Source organism: Phoxinus phoxinus, assembly GCF_949152265.1.
Source record: "Phoxinus phoxinus genome assembly, chromosome: 20".
NCBI classification, from domain to species: Eukaryota; Metazoa; Chordata; class Actinopteri; order Cypriniformes; family Leuciscidae; genus Phoxinus; species Phoxinus phoxinus.
This window is the reverse complement of record NC_136895.1, coordinates 30,934,432-30,954,734: the sequence shown is the minus strand read 5'-3', so window position 1 is coordinate 30,954,734 and position 20,303 is coordinate 30,934,432. Positions and strand designations below refer to the sequence as shown.

General features: G+C 39.8%; 2 protein-coding genes across 8 annotated transcripts in view; both read left to right on the top strand.

Moving 5' to 3' along the window:
• The window catches only part of LOC306988166 (uncharacterized protein), an 88,296-nt gene that overhangs the window by 58,777 nt on the left and 9,216 nt on the right, over nt 1-20,303 (top strand). The gene's annotated exons all lie outside the window — the stretch shown is intronic.
• Nucleotides 689-14,792, top strand: LOC306988094 (uncharacterized protein). 7 transcript variants are annotated; one of them, XM_079592829.1, is made up of 5 exons: nt 732-824; nt 1,283-1,353; nt 4,653-4,844; nt 8,827-9,609; nt 13,963-14,482. In XM_079592829.1, the coding sequence occupies exons 3-5, from the start codon at nt 4,829-4,831 to the stop codon at nt 14,004-14,006; spliced, it is 843 nt and encodes a 280-aa protein (XP_079448955.1). In that variant the 5' UTR covers nt 732-824; nt 1,283-1,353; nt 4,653-4,828; the 3' UTR covers nt 14,007-14,482. The 7 variants fall into 7 exon arrangements, with proteins under 7 accessions (XP_079448956.1, XP_079448955.1, XP_079448958.1 ...); XM_079592832.1 differs by having other exon boundaries at nt 739-800; nt 13,963-14,389; XM_079592834.1 differs by having other exon boundaries at nt 797-1,041; nt 13,963-14,389.

Sequence of the window (20,303 nt, the reverse complement as noted above, 5' to 3'; positions counted from 1 at the left end):
ATTCAACAAAATGGCTCGAAACAGTTATTGTACAAAATATACAGGCGTGGAAGGCTCAACACAAGTAAAGGGGGGAAATAGATAAGGGGAAAAAAAGAAACTTAAAACAGATTATACAATACTAACAGATAATACAATTTTATTGCACTTCGATTTTTCATTTTAGAGAGGGCATCTGAGAAGTATTTTCTGAATATAATAAACAAAGGAGGGGATTTTTAAAAAAAATCTACATTTATGAAAGTATTTTGCCAATAATATAATGTTATTAAGCAAATCAAATCACCTACAACAATCATTGGTTATCCCATAGTAGGCTACATTATATTTTGTAAGGTCAAACCATCAGCCACCGTATCTTTTTCTCTCAGCCAGTCCTGAATGTTCTCCAAAAGGATTTAGATAGGCTACATGAAAAATATATATGGTCTGTATCTTCAGAGAGATATTTACAGAAAAAGGCACATTTTTTTAATTAAATTTACATGTATACATTTTTTTATTATTATTGAAATTCAAATTTACAGACAAAATAGATATTGAACAAACAGTATTAACTTGCGATTCTCAAAGGGCAGACATAATTGCAAAATACAATAAGTAACAGCGATGAAGTCTCACATCTCAGTTGTTGTTTTGTACTATAGATGCCCTGCCGTTTTAAACCGTATTTCGCGCGTTTTTGATAATCTGCTCTCTCGTCTCGCGGTGATGACGTCATTATTTCGCTCGCTCGCTCCTTCAGTCAGTCAGATTCATCACACTATATAAGAGGGTCAGATTGGAGTGAGTCTTCTGAGGTGAGCAGTTCACGACATTTCGTGGTAAGAGCGTTTGTTAAAGCAACATTTACGACTGGTTTTCACCCGCCCGCGCTATTTGTGTGTCCGCTAACTAAAACAGTTATTTTTAAATAAGGTTTTATGATTTGCCTGTTTCTCTTCATATACAAAATGGTAAGATGTTAGCAATCTACTTCGTTACGAATGCCGTTATTAGGAAATGGAACAATATTTATATTCATATGGATAAATTACAAAGGTTAGTTGTCATTATAGTGTCTATTTTTATATTGCTATTTTTCTGTATCATTTGAGAAATGATAGAGCACGTTGAGGCTTTCAGCAGATATTCTGACTCAAACTATCTGTTTCTAGCAGCAAATACTTAGAATAAAATATGTCGCTGATTGTGAATGGCTTAATTGTTAAATGAGTGTTGATAGTCTATGGCTCATCTATTATCAGAGCAGCTGAAAAGCATCTTTATTTCATGTCAATAGATCCTGTTTTCCCCTCATTTATTATGCTGATGTCTTCAGATACGTTAATTGGCACATTAAAGGTACAATATGTAAGTATTTTGTATCCAAATTTCCTAAAACAACTTACACAGTGTTATTTCTTTCAAATGTGTGCTTATATTATCCTAAATGTTTCCAAGAATTTGAAAATTCAGAGAAAATTCACAATTTTAAACAGTACCCGTCACGTCTCGCCTGTCAATGACGTAATATCCACGTTATCCCTGGTTTCCGCTTGTACTGCCATAGTAACCATGGCGACGGATGTGGACAACTGCGTAACGTTTAGCGGCACGCTTACACTGTTGTTGTTTAATTCAAACATTATGGACCATGTCAAGCAGACTTTAGGATAAAAGGAGAAATAAAACGAGGATTAATATCGGCGTGACCTTTTCGAGATGCGGAGAACTCCGTGTCCACGACAAACTTCGACTTGACAGAGACGCCGCTCTTGCATGTACTTTATTAGACAGGTGCGCAAATGTACATAAAACAAATCAATGTTATATAGCCAGGGCTTGCAAAATCACTAGCCCGACGTCCCGAGGGTATTGTGTTTTCCAGTCGGGCTACCAAAAATGCAGAAAAATCTGACTATGAGGCAAAAAAAAAGCGCAGATTTTTGATGTCATGGACAAAATAATTTCTTGTGTTCAGAACACAATGTTCTGTCGAGTATGTCGTCAATTCCCCACTATTTCTGGCTCAACAAGTGTCTTTTCCAGATCGAACACCAATTGCAAAAAAACATACAAAAAATGAGTCAAGCACAACAAGAAGTCCTGAAAAAACTTAGCAAAAAATTAATTACAGTTGGCCAAATTTAGCACTCTTTGTAAACCTCAAACGGCAAATGGCCTAGACCAGGGGTCGGCAACCCCAAATGTTAAAAGAGCCATATTGGACCAAAATAATTAAAATCTGTCTGGAGCCGCAAAAAATTAAAAGCCTTATATAAGCCTTATAATGAAGGCAAGGCAACACATGCTGTAAGTGTCTATATTAGCTTTATCAGCCCCCTAGTATCAAAATGATAAGTAGGCTATAAATGCATAATGAGCAAGGCGACCGTTGTTTCGAATCTGTCACTTTATTGTTTCCATGGTTATGCGTCATTGCTTGTCACGTGACACAGCGCAACCACAACACAGCGCTGAATGAATGATGATCTGCTTTTATGAATAAATTCACACATTTATTGGCTATGAAACACTGATATTCCGATTGTCAAATATGTGCATGTGGATGTGTTTTGTTGTATAAACACCTTTATAATGATCGCGTTAGTTGAGCTGTATGCGCCGCGCCATGTTAGTTTGTGCCACAGTTCAGAGAATCGGATCTGTTGGATTTACAACACGGCAATTCCTCCACTTCTCCCGAAATACATGAAAGTAAGTGGCTGGTGAACTGGGAGAAGAATAGGGTAAAATGTAAAGATACTTACATAATGTGTATCTGATATAAAACGTGTCGTCTTTTTATATTATAAAGGATTATTATTGCCGCTTCCATATAGCCTGGCTAACGCCAGACCCAATTCTCGTTGAGACTTGGGTCTGGGAACCACATGTGCATTTTCTCGTATTTGAGGCGTGGTTTACGAATGCCCGGCGCCGTTTATTGGGTGCTAAGAATGTCTATCAAATGCGCCTGTACGTAGCTCATAGCCAATCGTTTCCATTATACCAGATGACGTATGTAGAGCGACAGAAATTACACAAGGAAGAAGACGATGGGTAAGATATTTTTGTGTAAACAATGACGTTCAGCGACTATTGCCGTTTGTGCAAGATAAACATGAGGGTTGAAGGTATATATGGATATAATCAAACTGCTTATGTTGCATAGATGTCGTCATTAGGGTTGCCAACTTTCTGAAATTGAAATAAGGAACGGTGGGGGGGTTGGGGTTGGTGACATGTGACATTTAATTTGACAACATTTTAAGGATGTGTAGTGCAAATATCTATATATTATATAATTATACTTCCATTTTAGTTACTTTCTTTCCAGTGCAAAACAATAGTACATAAAAACACAGCTAATAAAGAAAATATAAAATATATATTTTATATATATTACCTGTTTTTTTTAATGTATTGTTGTTTTGCACTGGAAAGGAAATATTGCACTCAAATAATGCATTCAAGCAATACAACACCTATATATGCACAAGGAAAATGGCTAATGTAGTTTTTCACCACAAATTCTGCTGTTAAACACAATTAAGTTGAAATGATGCAGGTTGAAGGGTTCAAGAGAAGCAAATATTATATATATGCACAAGGAAAATCTCACAGAAACAAATAAACCTCCAGACTAAGCACATTGTGCAGCTATTTCCCATTCAATTCTATATTTTTGTGCTCTTTTTCACCGGCTGCTTGGAAGAAGTAACGTTAGTCATTTTTACATTTCCCGCTGTTGTCACTTGTCATCATCGTTGCTACGATACATGACTCACAATGACTGAAACGACCAATTAAAAGGGCATTCTCTGATGATGTTCCAAGATGTTAAAAACGCGACGCTGATCATAGACAAACGGGGAGAAATTAGTATCTACCGCACGCACCGTCTGTTTTTTTTCTTATCATAGCCTACAAATGTCTTCGTTCATAGTCTGACATATATTAGAAGCTATGTGTGTGTCTGTCACGGATTTGCACTGAATTGATTCTCAAAAATACAAAACAAAGTGCGTTCCGTATCGGTTCAATACGGAACAAGACTTTTATGTGTCAAATACGGGACGATTCCGTATTATACGGAACGGTTGGCAACCCTAGTCGTCATCGTCTTGCTGCTCCCTCCCCTTTCTGTGATTGGTTCCCTAGATGAGGCTAAAATCTGGTCCATGGTATCCAGACTGCCTTTCAGCGTGAATAAAATCGCGCTGCGCAAAGGCAGTATGGGGAAACTAAGGCTAGCTTCCATAGACATCAGTGTATATTTTACAACATCAAAATATACACTGTGATGCACTGACCGTTCTAATCACACCGGTGTGATCGTACGTGCGAAAGGGTTAAAACAAGAAATATTTTGTCGCCATTAATTCACACAGAGACAAGCAGAACATGCAGGGTTAATATTTAAATAGTCTTTTTGCAGTTTAATATACACAGACACTATATCGTGGTATATATCGGCTACAGTGCTCCTTGTAAAAAAGTTAGTCTGGAGCCCCGCGCTTAGATAAACACGGAAGCGACTGAAAGCAGCTGCTATTAGTGGTTACCGAATATGCCGGTATTACAGAAATGCTGGTACCGTCACATTTTCAGTACCGAAGGTACCAGTACTTTGACAACACTAATACTCTGTGATTTATTGATTTTAGCAGATCATATCCTCCTTCAGTGAAGCTCCTCCCACTGCAATCCACCAATAAATGCTGGAATATTCCCATCAGCTACAAGTGAAGACGAGCATCACACCATCAGGACGAGCTGAAATCTGCAAAGACAGAGTTTATTGAAGGACAGTGAGAACAGGAGAGATCCAGAACACTGCAGAATGGAAGAACAAAGAGGTTGGTGATTATTCCTCATTCTTCATTAGTGAGGCTGAAGAACAATAAGGATAGAAAGCAGTTCATCATTTTAAGTGTATGTAGTAGGACAAAACATAGACATTTTCTACAGTCATGTGAAAAAGAAGTTACACCCTTTTGAATTCCATGGTTTTACACATCGGGATATAAAAATAATCACCAGGGGCCTCATTTATAAAAGTTTGCGTAGGATTTGCGTCAGAAGTGATAAATCACAATCAATTCTAAATGTAGCGCAGCTTTTGCGGCTTCATGTCACGCCCATAGTTGCCCATAAATAGTCCGTGAAACGCCCACAAGTTAATATTCATCGATTGCGAAATCATGGCAAACACAGAGAGGAAATCAAAAAAACGTAACTTCACTCAAATGTGAAGTGGAAGTTATCGTTGGCGAGGTGGAAAAGAGGAGAAACATGTTGTTTTGAGGGCACAGTGTGGGCATTACTAATGCCAAAAAGGCACTTGAGTGGCAAAAGGTTGCAGACGCCGTTAATGCTGTAGCCTCACAACCTCGGACCGTGGCCGAAATAAAAAAGAAATGGTCGGACAAGATCAGCCATTGTGCGTCATTGCGCATTTTGATGGGCCATTTTATTTCCATCCATTTAATTGCATCTGACAAGCTACAGATGTCGGTTATAATCTACGTGGAAATGTGAAATAGTTCAGTGCAAATGTCATTTCTTGCAGCTTTCTGAATGGTTGAGAGACATACGTCATACGTTATTTTATCAAAAATAAAACAAACTAAAGGCATATGCATGAATACCATGATTCCGTAGCTGATGATGAAATTTTTACTATGAAAACAACTTTCCCCAGTGGACAATTAATACATCAATCTATCTATTTATCTATCTATATATCTCCCTAATTATCTATCTATATCTGTCTATCTAATTGCATCTATATCTGCTCCGCCAGACGGACATTTTCCCGTTAAGTTTGCTTTTTATAAATACCAATTATTGCGTAGAGAGCGGCGTACGCCTTCTTTTGTGCGTACGCAACGTTTATAAATGAGGCCCCTGGTCCTTGGCAGGTCTTAAAAATTAGGTAAATACATCTTCAGAAGAACAACAACACATTACATATTACACTGTCATTATTTAACAAAAACTAGGCCAACATGGAGAAGCTGTGAGTGACACCTTTACTGTACATAAGGACATAAGTACACCTTTACTGCTTCCATTGGAAATAAGAGGGTAAGAAGCAGTTTGGCCCTGCTAATCAAATGCTTTTGATTGATCATCAGCAATCATCCAAAAAAAAATTGGTATTCTGCTTGTCTGGAGCCTTCAGGTTTGTGTTAAAACAATGCCAAGGGCAAAAGACTTCAGCAATTAGTCAATGACCTTAGAGAAGCAATTGTTTGTGCCCATCAATCTAGGAAGGGTTACAAGACAATTTCCAAACCATTTAGAGTCCATTGTTCCACAGTGAGGAAGATTATTCACAAGTGGAAAACCATTGCCATTCTTCCAAGGAGTGGACGTCCCAGTAAATTCACCCCAAGGGTCAGACCGTCCAGTGCGGTCTACACCTACACCTCAGTTCTTGAACTACACCTCAGACTCTACAGGCCTCAGTTAGCATGTTAAAGTTCATGACAGTACAATTAGAAAAAGACTGAACAAGTATGGCTTCTTGAGAAAGCCTCTTCTCTCTAAAAAGAACATGGCAGCACAGCTTTGGTTTGCACAGTTGCATCTGAACAAACCACAAGACTGACCTTTGGACAGACTAGACCAAAGTGAGTCGACGATGAACCAAAGTATTCTAGAGTCTAAAAGTTAAATTAGCCCTGAAAATGCTCTCTCCCTATTTGAAATATAAGACTTTTGGCCATTGGGTAAGTTGTGTCAAGGCCCACTGTCTTCGACTTGGTTTAAAACCCCTGGTTTAGGGGATTGTTCTTATACTGTTGTTCCTCAGGGTTCTATCTTGGGACCAGTGTTGGTCAAGTTACTTGGAAATAGTAATTAGTTACTGATTACTGATTACTTCTCCAAGAAAGTAATCCAGTTACTTTACTGATTACTTATTTTCAAAAGTAATTAGTTACTTTACGAGTTACTTTACTTCAAAAACATGATGCACAACCTGAATACAAAGCAGACCTTTCAGCCTAATTATATTCTTTCTGCATATTCCATCATCTAAAATTGAATTAAATGAAACAGTCTCTTTTTTAAAACTTATTTTATTAGTTTCAATATTTTAACTTTATGCACATTGCATCAACCAAAAATCTAATTAAATGCAACAGTCTCAGACTTGAAGAAAATTGTTGAACATTTAACCAATTTCTGCACATTCCACCATATTTTAACGAAATAAACAAAGTCCTTCTTCTGTTAACTTATATTTCTGCATATTCCAGCATATAAAATGCACATATTTTTTTGTAAAATCCTCTATTCGATTAGATGTAAATAAAATACAGCAATAAAATAATTAAAATGAAAGTCTCTCATGACTGTATTCCAAATTATTAACATTTACGTCTTTTAACATTAAAGTGCAGATTAGTTTTGTTTTTGTAAATCGTCAGACATGTTTTTACCATTTCATTAAGTTTTGCTTTGTAGAAAACCTTTCCTTAAAGTGAATTTCGTTTTGTATAAATTGTATCTTAATTTTAATAAATGTTTCATCAACCAATTGCATGTATTTAATAAATAAAAAGCAAATATAGCAGACAATATAATAACCGTGCATTGAGGCGCTAGCGTGCCGCGTTCACACTTGCATTGCATTGTTAAAAGCCTTTCTTTAAAGTGAATTTCGTTTTGTATAAATTCAATTGCATCTTATTTTAATAAATGTTTCATCAACCATTTGCATGTATTTAACAAATACAAGGCAAATATAGCAGACAATATAATAACCGTGACATGGAGGAGCCGGCGCGCCGCTTTCACTTTCATTGTTAACTAGAGCGCGCACCTCATAAATGAATGAAACTCAGCGTAGGCCGATGTCTCATACATTAGCATTAAATATCTTTGCTGCATCCTTTCTAGAACAGACAAGGGCTTTCTTGCGGCTCGCATCAGCATTTACGGATGAGTTTTGTGATGCGGTTGCGGATGAAATAATACCCCATTTGTGCAGCTCTATCGATAACAACATTGAACACTATAGGCTACACAAATAGTATTTATTTATTTATTTTATTTAGGCGATTACTTTTCCATACTGACATAGGAGGTGCCGGATCCAATAAAAAAGGTTCTGTACCAACGTCGGGCGTGTTCCGGCTCAAATTAAGCCACGACTCACGAGACAGTCTAACGAAACAATCACAGTAACGCAGTAACGCAGCCTCCTTACGGGAAAGTAACAGTAATCTAATTACTGTTTTTGCAATTGTAATCCCTTACTTTACTCGTTACTTGAAAAAAGTAATGGGATTACAGTAACGCGTTACTTCTAACGCGTTACTGCCCATCAGTGCTTGGGACCAATTTTATTTCCCCTTTATATGCTCCTTCTAGGTTCTATTTTTGAGAAATTTGAAACCTCTGCATGAATGTTTGACTGAGGTTAAGTGCTGGTTGGGCGAATAACTTTCTCCAGTTGAATGAGGATAAGACAGAGATGATTTTATTTGGTAATAAGGGGTGTGTAGAGGAGGTTTATGACTGCCTGGGATTGTTTGGATATGTATTGCGTGAGAGATCTTGGTGTTATTTTTTACTCTGAGCTTAAATTTGACCGGCAAATCAATGCTGTTGTAAAGAATAGTTTTTTTTTCTTCCCATCTTAACATATCAATTTGTAAATTGAAGTATATCCTCTCATTTGAAGATATGGAGAAGGTTGTTCATGCCTTTGTTTCATCCCGTTTGGATTACTGTAATGTGTTGTATCTGGGTGGGAGTCAGGCCTACTTGTTCAGAACTCAGCTGCCAAACTTTTAAACAGTTTTTTTTTTTTTACTTCCGTTTCAGACGTGATACTGAAAAATGAGGAGAGTGAAGAGGAGGAGAAACATCATCATGTCAAAACTGGAGAAAAAACTCACTCACAGACTGAAAGCATTTCTTTGCTGAAAAGAAGAAACGAGAAATGTTTCACCTGCAGTCAGTGTGGAAAGAGTTTCACACAAAAACGGAATCTCAAGGATCACATGAGGATCCACACTGGAGAGAAACCATTCTCATGTGATCAGTGTGGGAAGCGTTTCACTCACAAACATCATTTCAAGGTTCACATGAGGATCCACACTGGAGAGAAACCGTTCTCATGTGATCAGTGTGGGAAGAGTTTTACACATCAAGGGAACCTTAAGGAACACCTTAAAATCCACACTGGAGAGAAACTGCACGAATGTGATCAATGTGGCAAAACATTTGTGAGTGCTTCTGGCCTGAAGAGACACATGATAGTTCATTCACAGGAGAAACCTCATTTATGTTCGTTGTGTGGAAAGAGTTTTCATCATCTGAAGAATTTAAATGTTCATCAGAAAATGCATACTGGTGAAGGGGTACATGTGTGCTTTGAGTGTGGGAAGTGTTTTATTACAACTGCATGTTTGAAACTGCACCAGAGGATCCACACTGGAGAGAAACCCTACAAGTGTTCACACTGCGACAAGAGGTTCAATCAGTCAGGACATCTGAAGTCACACGAGAGGATCCACACTGGAGAGAAACCGTATCACTGCACTGCATGTGGGAAGAGCTTCAGCCAATCATCTGCTCTACGCAGACATACAAAAAACAATCACTGTAAGTAGATCATGTTCAGATCCAGCACTTTCAAGTCACTTTGTAAAGAAACTCCGAATACGTAATACGCATGCGCATGATTTCACCGTTTTCTCAAATTCACATTTTTGTAGTTTACATTAAAGGAACACTCCACCATTTTTTGAAATAGGGCTTATTCACCATCTTTCCTACATTTTAGATAGGTGGGCAAATGCATTTTTGTCTCAATGCATGCATTGTTTTAGTTTGGTAGGGTCGCCGCTAGCTTAGCTTAGCATAATGAATAGAATCCTTTGTTGCCAGCTAGGGTTAGGGTTAGTCCTGAGTAAAAGTGATCAAAAAAAATAATTACTTCTTGTGGCCTGCGTATTCACAACGAGTACAAATAGCGATGCAGATTAAGACTAGGCGATTTCCTAGGCAGATATTGATTTGGGACTATATTAGGGTGAAGCACAGGCGAAGCACTGCTACTTGGACGCAGAGATATCACGCAGCACCTGAAATCCGTCAACTAGGAGTGTCCATGGTTAACCGATTAACCGATTAACCGTTAAAAATTGCGTAACCGAGTGAAACATTTTGCTCGGTTAAGTGGCGTCAATGGCGTGCATTGAATTTAGTTGTAATACATTTTTGCACCACCAGAGACCACCCGAGCGCTCCCAGACATTTGTAATGTCCACAAGAAGTCATGACCAGTTTTCTAATATGAAGCGGGCAAAGAAAAGCACAGCGTGGGAGCACTTTAAAATCGAGAATGACGGGGCAAAATGCAAGTAGGCCTATTGCAATGCAGTGCTTAGATATACTTCAAGTACAACCTCATTGTTGTACCATCTCAACAGCCAACACCCGCGAACGCAAAAGTCAGTGACCTACTTTAACTGCTCTGTCCTTACCACTGCGTTTTATTTCTATAAATTAATTTCGTTTCAAATGTGGTCCAACCAGTTATTAAAGGTGTTAAAAATTAACTACCCCTTTCTCTTGTGTCTGTATCTCGGGGTTGCGGCGCGCACACTATGGTGCTGCAACCCGATCACACTAAATGCGTCTCAATAGCACGCAGTGTGTTTATCGTGTAATGTATACGCGAAAATTAGTTTTTACGTGCATAGGATACGGATGGGTTGGTTAGGGTAGGTTTAGTAGTGGTGTGGGGTGCGTGTGTATTATACGTTTGGGTAGAATTAGTGGTGTGGGGTGCGTGTGTATTACACGCAATGAAGTGCGTATCAAATGCATGCGAAAACTGCGTATCATATGCACGTAAAAACTAATTTTCGCGTATAAATTGCACGATAAACACACTGCGTGCGCTATAGAGACGCATTTACGGGTTAACCGAGTATTAACCGCTAAGGGCCTCGGTTAACGGTTAATGAAAAACTTGAAAACGTGCAGCCCTACCGTCAACATACCGGCGTGACCTGCACCGAGTATCTTCGCTTTTGGATTGTGTTTATTTTGAGAAGTTACAGCAAACATGGTAATTGAAAATAATCACTTCCTCTGTGGACAGCTGTCCATTGGGTCCATTCGGCGTGGGGCGATTTATTTTATTTTATTTTTTATTTTTTTTCAGTTTACTTTATCGCACCGGGAAAAAAGTCGAGGACTGCAGGATGGATCAACGCCGAGAAATCCTCGGCAGCTGTGACACAACTGCGGGCACGCTCATTTTGATGTGACGCGTTGAGCCTGACCGTACGTTCACACCGCCGCCGGCGAGAGCGGCAAAATTCGCTCTCGCCGCCCTGCCATTGACGCCGTGAGATTCGGGGACTCTCTGGCGCTCTGACGTAGATTTTAGAATGCGTGATTTATTTTTATTTTTTTTACTTTATTTAAAGGAGCCGCAAAGCAAATAAGAACTGAACATAAATCAGTATCCTATTTTGTGCACACTGGCCACACGTAGGGTATAAGTTAACCTATTAAAATCTTTTAAATGTGAAAGTAACAAAACACCAACAATTTCAGACACCTTTTTCCATTCGTCGTTCTTTTTATTAATGTCCCTGTATGTAAACGGGGACACGTCGTACAATAACGGGAAACCCCCAACAGAAATAATTAACTTTTCCTTCATTTTGCTTAGGAACTAATGTGGTCGGAACCAAAGTTTACAGGATTGTGTTCTCTGGTATCCTCTCAGGCGGAGGACTTCTACATTCCGATTGGTTGCCGACGAACCGCGTCATAGCTTATTACCATAAAGTTGACAAATTTCAACTCTTCTCGCCGTCCAAGACGCGCAGTGCCGCCCTCGCCGGAGGTCGCCGCCGGCTCTGATTGAAAATGAATGGCTTCCGGCCAATTTGACGTTCTCGCCGCCGGCGGTGTGAACATACAGTGTCACGTTTTACTCGGGACATGCTAGCTGGCAACAAAGGATTCCATTCATTATGCTAAGCTAAGCTAGCGGCGACCCTGCGAAACTAAAACAATGCATGCACTGAGACAAAAATGCATTTGCCCACCTATCTAAATGTAGGAAAGACGGTGAATAAGCCCTATTTCAAAAAACGGTGGAATGTTCCTTTAAGATAAATGTTTCTTTTTAAAACTGCATTTTAAGGCACCCAAAACACAGGTGTCATGCAAATGGACGGCCAAAATCCATACGTTTTCAATTTTAGTTTAAAACGGTGTTGTTTAAACGGCCCTAAAATCGGTCCTAACCACCCTGCTGGAAAAAAAACCCAATACAAACCCTTTGAAAGAATTTGTAATGGTTATAATGGGAATTGTATTGGTTTGCATGGAAACTAAAAAGGTCTGTGTAACAAAACCAGCTCAAAGGCCAATCAAAAATAGCTAAAAACAAGCCCAGTGACCATATAATATCAAAGCTCAACATATGCCAATACCATACCTAAAATACATATTTTACAGTCAATGTTATGCGTCATAAACAATTTATCAAATCACTAGTAGGAATCATAAGCAGTCTGGGGAGGAAAAAAGGAAAGTTTCTGAGACATTACTACATTAAAGGTGCTGTATGTAATGTTTTCACTCTACTAAAGAAGAAAAATACCATACGTGACCTGATCCAGCAAAATGAGTCACAGCGACCCAAAATTTAGATTTCGGTATTAATGTAAAAGAGGAGACCGTACGCTTTCAAATTATATCCTAGTCAAAGTCATACCTTGAATGGTTGTAAAGATACACACATTTGAATTATGGTCGTCTGCCCTCTTTTTCCAATTGAAAACCTGAGAAAATCGCTTTTTAATTAATTTATTTTTTTACCTGTTTTTTGTTGATATCTTTCAAAATCCATTGCATTTAAAGGGATAAACTATTTATTTACAGCTTAATTTGACCAAAGACATTAATATATAACACGACATTTCTCAAATTAATAATATTTCATCTTTCTGAGGAGATCTTGAGCTTGTTTACAGAGAGCGCTGTGAGGTTTGACAGGAGGACGGCTGGACCAATCGTGTGCCGGTCAGCCGAAGCGGGGCTTTCCATTGACACATGATCAGCGCTTGTGTACATTTCTAAGGTTTTTGATTGGTTCTATACAACGTGTAACACCATGTTTGGAGAGCAGAGATAGTGAGGTTTCAGGGTAAACCCAGGACATGCTCAGAGCTGACGAGAGGAGTTGAGAAAAACAATGTTCATTTCCAGCGAATTTAGTAAAACTTTGTAAACTTTAACAGTCATTTAAATGCCTTTACTCAATTATCTGGACTACGAAACTTTGGGAGGAAAAACCCCTATTATTTCATTGTTTTTCCACATAATCGGCCCATATCTTAAACTTGCGACTTCCGACTCATTTTGCCAGAGCGGGTCACATATGTTTGCATATATTGAGGAAACATGCTAACTTCACGTACTCGTTTCTCTGAAAAACACTTCTACAGCCGGTTATGTTACTTTGAAATGTGCGTTTCCAGGCTGGAATGTTTGTTATTGTTTTGGTCCGTGATACTACACGTTGCTAATCTTCATTGTCCATTGCGCTCGTTCCTGTGGCGTATCGCAAACTGGCGACCCATGTGAGCGTCGAGTCTGAGGCGGCGGGAGAAACCACGATCTCCGATATTTTGAATTGGACTGCAGTACCGATTTCGACCACTAGTCATTCTTACAAACTGCACTTTAAGCTATTATATATATATATAATGTTGAATATGATGTATAATAATGCAATGGGGGAATATTTGTGGGTCCTGATAATAAAATAATAAAGTAATAATTAAAAACTTACTTAAAATATCATGATAGTATTGTATTGTGAGTTTAGTATCTCAATTTGTATTGAATCGTGACGTGTCGTTAATTTTTAGTGGAAACCATTAGAACTTCTGTAATGGTTTCCACTGTTTGTTTGTTTTTCAGCTGGACAGCCAGAGCGAGCGACAGGACAAAGAAACATCATCTAAGTTTGTCCCCGTGAATAAAGTTAATCTTCAAGACCAGCAGATTCAACGCTGATATTCACATCAACTCAAAGATGGACAATATCTAAATGTTTTATTCTTGTATATAATTTTGTTTCATGATATAAATTATATCATTATGCTTTATTATGAGTTTCATTTTATGTTCAATTTTCTTATACTGCAGATGTACCACTTTTTGTTTGTTCACACTTTTATGAAGTTACTTTTATGATTACTTTTAAAGCGGTGGTTGATTTATTTCACTTTTCTAGCTGTAATTAAGGCTTTCTGACTCAAACAATCTGTTTATAGCAGCAAATACTTAAATAAGTATTATACTTATAATAAAGTGAGATGATCTGCTGATCCTAAATGGCTTGTTGAATGAGTGTTGATAGTCTATGGCTCATCTATTATCAGAGCAGCTGAAAAGCCTCTTTATTTCATGTCAATAGATCCTGTTTTCCCCTCATTCATTATGCTGATGTCTTCAGATCTGTAAACTGCCACATTAAGCTCATTTTATTGTCAACAGACTTGAGCAAACGACACGATCAGATATTGTGACATCTAGATATAGGTATGTTTCATAACAGCATTTAATTAATTTGTGGAAAAACATGTTCCATATAAAACAAAAACAAGCAGTTAAGTCAAACTCCTCCTTCAGTGAAGTTCCTCCTCCTTCGTTGAAGCTCCTCCTCCTTTGTTGAAGCTCCTCCTCCTTCGTTGAAGCTCCTCCCACTGCAATTCACCAATAAATGCTGGAATATTCCCATCAGCTACAAGTGAAGACGAGCATCAAACCATCAGGAAGAGCTGAAATCTGCAAAGACAGAGTTTATTGAAGGACAGTGAGAACAGGAGAGATCCAGAACACTGCAGAATGAAACACACTGAAGAACAAAGAGGTGGGTGTTTATTCCTCATTCTTCATTAGTGAGGCTGAAGAACATTAAGGTTATAAAGCAGTTCACCAGATTTAGTGTTTGTACTAGGAAAAAACAATAAATTACTATATAAACCAATAAATAATATAATATATATATAATGAACCTCATTGGTTCTTGCTGAAGCTCAAACGTGCTCCGTAACACGTGACTTTTTCCTTCTATTTTGAAATGCTTCGAGACTGGTTTTTATGTGAGTTTTTCCTATCATGTATTGCTGGTTGAATGTATTCTTTACCATTCTTTTGCAAATTATGCACACTTTTGCATCTATTTCTTGTCTTACTGTGTATTTAGACTGGCACAGACCGTAGCCGTTGGTTCCCTCCCTAATATAAATCTTGTGGCAATTAGTCTAGGTGTGAATACTAGACGAAGTGTTACACCACTCACCGCTCAAAACTGAGTTTCCCTTTAGAAAACCGTCACTTCATATTGCGTAGCTAATACGCAGTGGGGAAACTCCTTTCCTCGAGAATATTGAAACTTATGTTATATTTTAAAACACAGTGCAGCTGCACAGCAATACCAACCGAGCTACTAGCTCGCCCATTGGCTGTGCTGAGGCAACTGCACATCCTATGGTGAGGTAGCTCAGACGCGTGAACCAATCAGGTGTCTTGGCACCAAGCACGTCAGAGCCCGCCAGAATGGGCGTGGCTTATAGCTATAAAACGCGCTCCAAATCTCCATAGCACAGATTTAATCTCCTTCAGCGACCTTTCACGTCTCTGTCTCCTCTGCGAAGCTTCGCCGTCGAACCAAGCCAAGCAACTAGAACGAGCCTTAAGGTGCGTTCACACTACAAGCGACACTTTACCATTCATTTCAATGGGGAGCGGGCGTTTTCCGGCAACACGTGCGACCGCGGCCGTTGGCGACCTGATGGGGCGTGTCTGGCGACGCTACAAAGTTGAGATCTGTTTAACTTTATGCAAATGAAGAGCGACTTTCAGGAGCAACAACCAATAGGAGTGAAGTCAGTGGAGCGCGCGTGATCATCCGCCACTCTCTGACAGAGGCAAGTTGAACGAGAAGCTAATTTTAGCAGTCAGAAACTGTGCTATAAGTTGTGATGTATCTCCGTGTGCATACAGTGGTGTTCGCAGTACTGACTCAGAGCCAGATTGATTTCGTGAACCCATATAGTCCGGTATTTGCCCGTTTGTTGCAATTAAATAGCCGCGATGGCAAAAAGCACTCACAGTTTCTCGTTCATCTTTAATATTATGCATGTTTTACTGATTCTATTTATATTTAGAATTTTCCTTCCAAAATGTTTGTTTGTAGTGGCAAGAAAACGGATTTGTTGTCTACAACATGGAGAAACATCCGTGAATGTCACTCACAAACATTACTAGGCAACCAGTAGCGGGAACGCCCACTAGCGACCTAACCGCCAGCCACTGGCGACCTGCAGCGACAAAGTCGCTTGTAGTGTGAACGTAGCTTTACCTGCAGCGGGCCAGCGCCTTCTCTTCTGTCGCCGTTCTCCTGCGGCCATCCGGCGACTACACAATATCCTTTCTCTGCTACCTGTGTGTTCGCCATCGCGTCACACAGTTTTTCTGAAAGAGCAATTTTCTGAGAGCACAAGCGTTGTTGCAAATGCCTCGTTCTCTCTGCACCCTGTGCTGTTCTCAGCTGCACGAGGCGGATGGGCACCTGGGTCTCTCCCACGCGAAAGCTGCACTCTCTGCTGGAGGATGCCCTCAGTGCGAGAGCCTACCCATCTCCACGCTGCGGACATGGTTAGCTCTCTTGGAACAAGATGGCAGAGTCCCTCTCAAACCAAGACACGGTTATGTACCTATTAGGGGTGGAACGGTACATGTATTCGTATTGAACCGAATTGGTACGGGTGTCACGGTTCGGTGCATGAATTTACACGGAGAATACACGGTATAAAAATAAATAAAACTCGCGTGTAAATGAATTAATGTAATGCGGAACTACTGTTAGATACGTGGGTTCTTTATGGACACCTAATCTGTAGCCCCGCCTTAAACTAGGTTTGTTTATACTTTCGCCTCCGCAGCGCGAGCCTCCGATGACTGCGCCCGCGCCTCCCTACATAGACGAGGCATTTACTCGCGCTCGCCGGTGTACAATTCTTTGAAACGACAGAGTGCGTCTCGGTGTAATTGTCCTCTAAACCGTTAGGAATCAGCGGTGAGAAGTAGTAAGGTACATTGGTAAATGTTTATTTTAGTACAACACTTTAGTACACCAAAGCCACACTACAAAAGAATTGTGTAAAGCAGTAAACCAGATTATTCCTTGTGACATTAGAAAGAAAAAAAAATGGATATGAGAACGTAACCTACAACTAAATTAACGTTACATATTTTCTAAACATTTTTATTTAGTTCTGTGAACCTTTTTATAAAACATGTTCATTCATTTTTATTTAAAGGGCTTATGTCTGCTATTGTAGGCCAGATTCGGCTCGAAGTCGCGCATCTTTGGATGCGGAGCCGCGCGCGCTGTTATAAAAAAAGCCGTGCACTGCACACCCTGTCTATGTGAAATGTGGCCTTGCGCAACCAACGCGCACGACCGCCCACACCGCAATGATGACAATTTTGCCGCGCGCACCTTCGCGCTCGTACGTCCGCACATAAATAAGAGATGCTGCATTTTCAGTTTTATGTCTGATTGTCTTATTTTGTTTATAAGTTACAGATAGAGTCTGGAGATGATGTGGGGTACTTATTGTTTACTGTTTACATCTTTACATCTTTACACACTTCAGGGCCGGCTGTGTCAGCTGCTCAGGGGAGAGACCGTATGACACTAGGTGGTACAGCCTAAAACATGCACAATACAAAATAATTGCCTTATGCATTTTTGTTTTGCTTTTCCCTCCATTGTACCGAACTCGTACCGAACCAAGATGTCTGAACCGAGGTATGAACCGAACCGCTAGTACCTAAGGTGCTCTCAACTCCATTCCGAGCGCAGGTCATTACCTTATCAGCGCTTTCGCCCTCGGCGAACGACGGGGAAGCTAATGTGCTCTGTCCTGTCAGAGCTCTCAGAATCTACCTGGGGCGTTCTGCACCGTTCAGGCAGTCAGAACAGCTCTGTGTGTGCTTCGGCGGCCACGCCAAGGAGTGCCCGGTCACGAAGCAGAGGTTATCGAGATGTATAGTGGATGCCATCTCTCTGGCATATGCCTCAGTGGGCCGGGATTGCCCCATAGGCGCTAGAGCCCATTCTTCATGGGCTTGGTCCAGTGGTATACCAATCGAAGACATTTGTGCAGCGGCCGGCTGGTCCTCTCCGTCCACATTTGTTAGGTTCTATAATTCGGAGGTATCCTGCTTGCAGGCTAGAGTCCTCTCGGTGTGATCGTTCGACCCGACGTTGTCCGGTCTTATCAACAAGTTACTGTCCTTAAGCACAACATTGTTCTAGGAAGTAATCTGGCCACATGAGCCCTCATTATGTCATTAGGACCCGACTCAATTCTGGTTTGTTGTTTTATTTGGCTTGTGTTTCACTGTGGGCCTCGGGTTGTCACCCTAGGCTCCAGTCGAGACAGAGTCAGTTGCGAATAGTGCAGCGTTTTACATTGCGTCCCGAGTGCGTATTAGCTACGCAATACGAAGTGACCGTTCTCAAAAGGGAACTTACTCGGTTACTAACGCAACCTCGGTTTCCTGAGAGTAGGGAACGAGTATTGCGTAGCCTGCCGCACTATTACAATCTGTCAGGTGTTTTCGCTTCAGTCGATTTAACGTGCTGTGGCGATTTGGAGCGGGGTTTATAGCTATAAGCGACGCCCATTCTGCTACCTGATTGGTTCACGTGTCTGAGCTACCTTGCCATAGGATGCGCAGGTGCCTCAGCACAGCCAATGGGCGAGCTAGTAGCTCGGTTGGTATTGCTGTGCAGAGTCACTGCGTTTTAAAATATGAGCTTCAATATTCTCGAGGAAGGGAGTTTCCACACTGCGTATTAGCTACGCAATACTCGTTCCCTACTCTCAGGGAGTTAGTAACCGAGTACATTTTGTTCAGTGCTGAATTATGCATGCTGACAAATCCTCTGATTATAACAAACGGTGTAGATATTATGAAAGATTCATTGTGCATTCAGCTTTATTGATAATAACAGAGCTTTGTGAGATCGGGATGAACTAGTATATAATCTAGAACTTATAATCTGGGTCGTCTTATATTCGGAACAATACGGTTGTTCACCAAATAATTTTAATTCAGTCGTAATTTACTCACCCGTGTGGCCGTTGAAGCCTTAAAGTTTGTGTAATAAATTCTGTTGAATCAACAACAACAACAAAAAGTTTCTAAAGCTTCTTTTTGTAATGTGTATTTTATGATTTTCTAATTTAACACAATAATGACTTTAAATTATCTTTTGGACGTAATTTCTCAGACAAATTTGATTTACGATTAATTATATAAAACATTTACAAAATACAATCACAGTAAGTAGTTCATCTTCAGATCCAGCACTTTCAAGTGTGAAGCCGCATCCTCACCTAACTTGATACAATAATACTGTCGAACAATAAAATATCTTTACGTTTACGACAATGATGTACTAAAAATGTAAGCATTTGCACTATGACAATGTTCTAACAACGATCCGGTTGTCAGAAGTATTTGTGTAGCTGTTCTCTACTTTCACTTTACATTTCTCTCTGATTTATATTATTTATTTAAAATTTAACTTTTTAAATTTTCATTTTAGGCCTGATTCTGGAGAATGAAGAACAGGAGAAACATCATCATGTCAAAACTGAAGAAAAAACTCACTCAAAGACTAAAAGCATTTCTTTATTGAAAAGAAGAGACAAGCAATGTTTCACCTGCAGTCAGTGTGGGAAGAGTTTCACATAAAAAATGAATCTCACGATTCACATGAGGATCCACACTGGAGAGAAACCGTTCACATGTGATCAGTGTGGGAAGAGTTTTATGCTACAGGTTCACCTTCAGCAACACATGATCATCCACACTGGAGAGAAACTGTATGAATGTGATCAATGTGGCAAAACATTTTTGAGGACTTCAGGCCTGAAGAGACACATGTTAGTTCATTCACAGGAGAAACCACATTCATGTTCTTCGTGTGGAAAGAGTTTTTCACTGCTGCACAATTTAAAAGCACATCAGAAAACACATACTGGTGTAAGAAATCACTTGTGCTTTGAGTGTGAGAAGACTTTTATTACAGCTGGAGAATTGATACAGCACGAGAGGATTCACACTGGAGAGAAACCTTACAAGTGTTCACACTGCGACCAGAGATTCAATCAGTCAGGAACCCTGAAAAAACACGAGAGGATTCACACTGGAGAGTAACCGTATCACTGCAC

Bases quoted from the DNA above. Each gene is read 5' to 3' on its own strand.
- LOC306988094 (XM_079592828.1), top strand. The intron at 9,610-13,962 runs GTAAGTAGATCA...TTTGTTTTTCAG, and splicing joins ACATACAAAAAACAATCACT to CTGGACAGCCAGAGCGAGCG.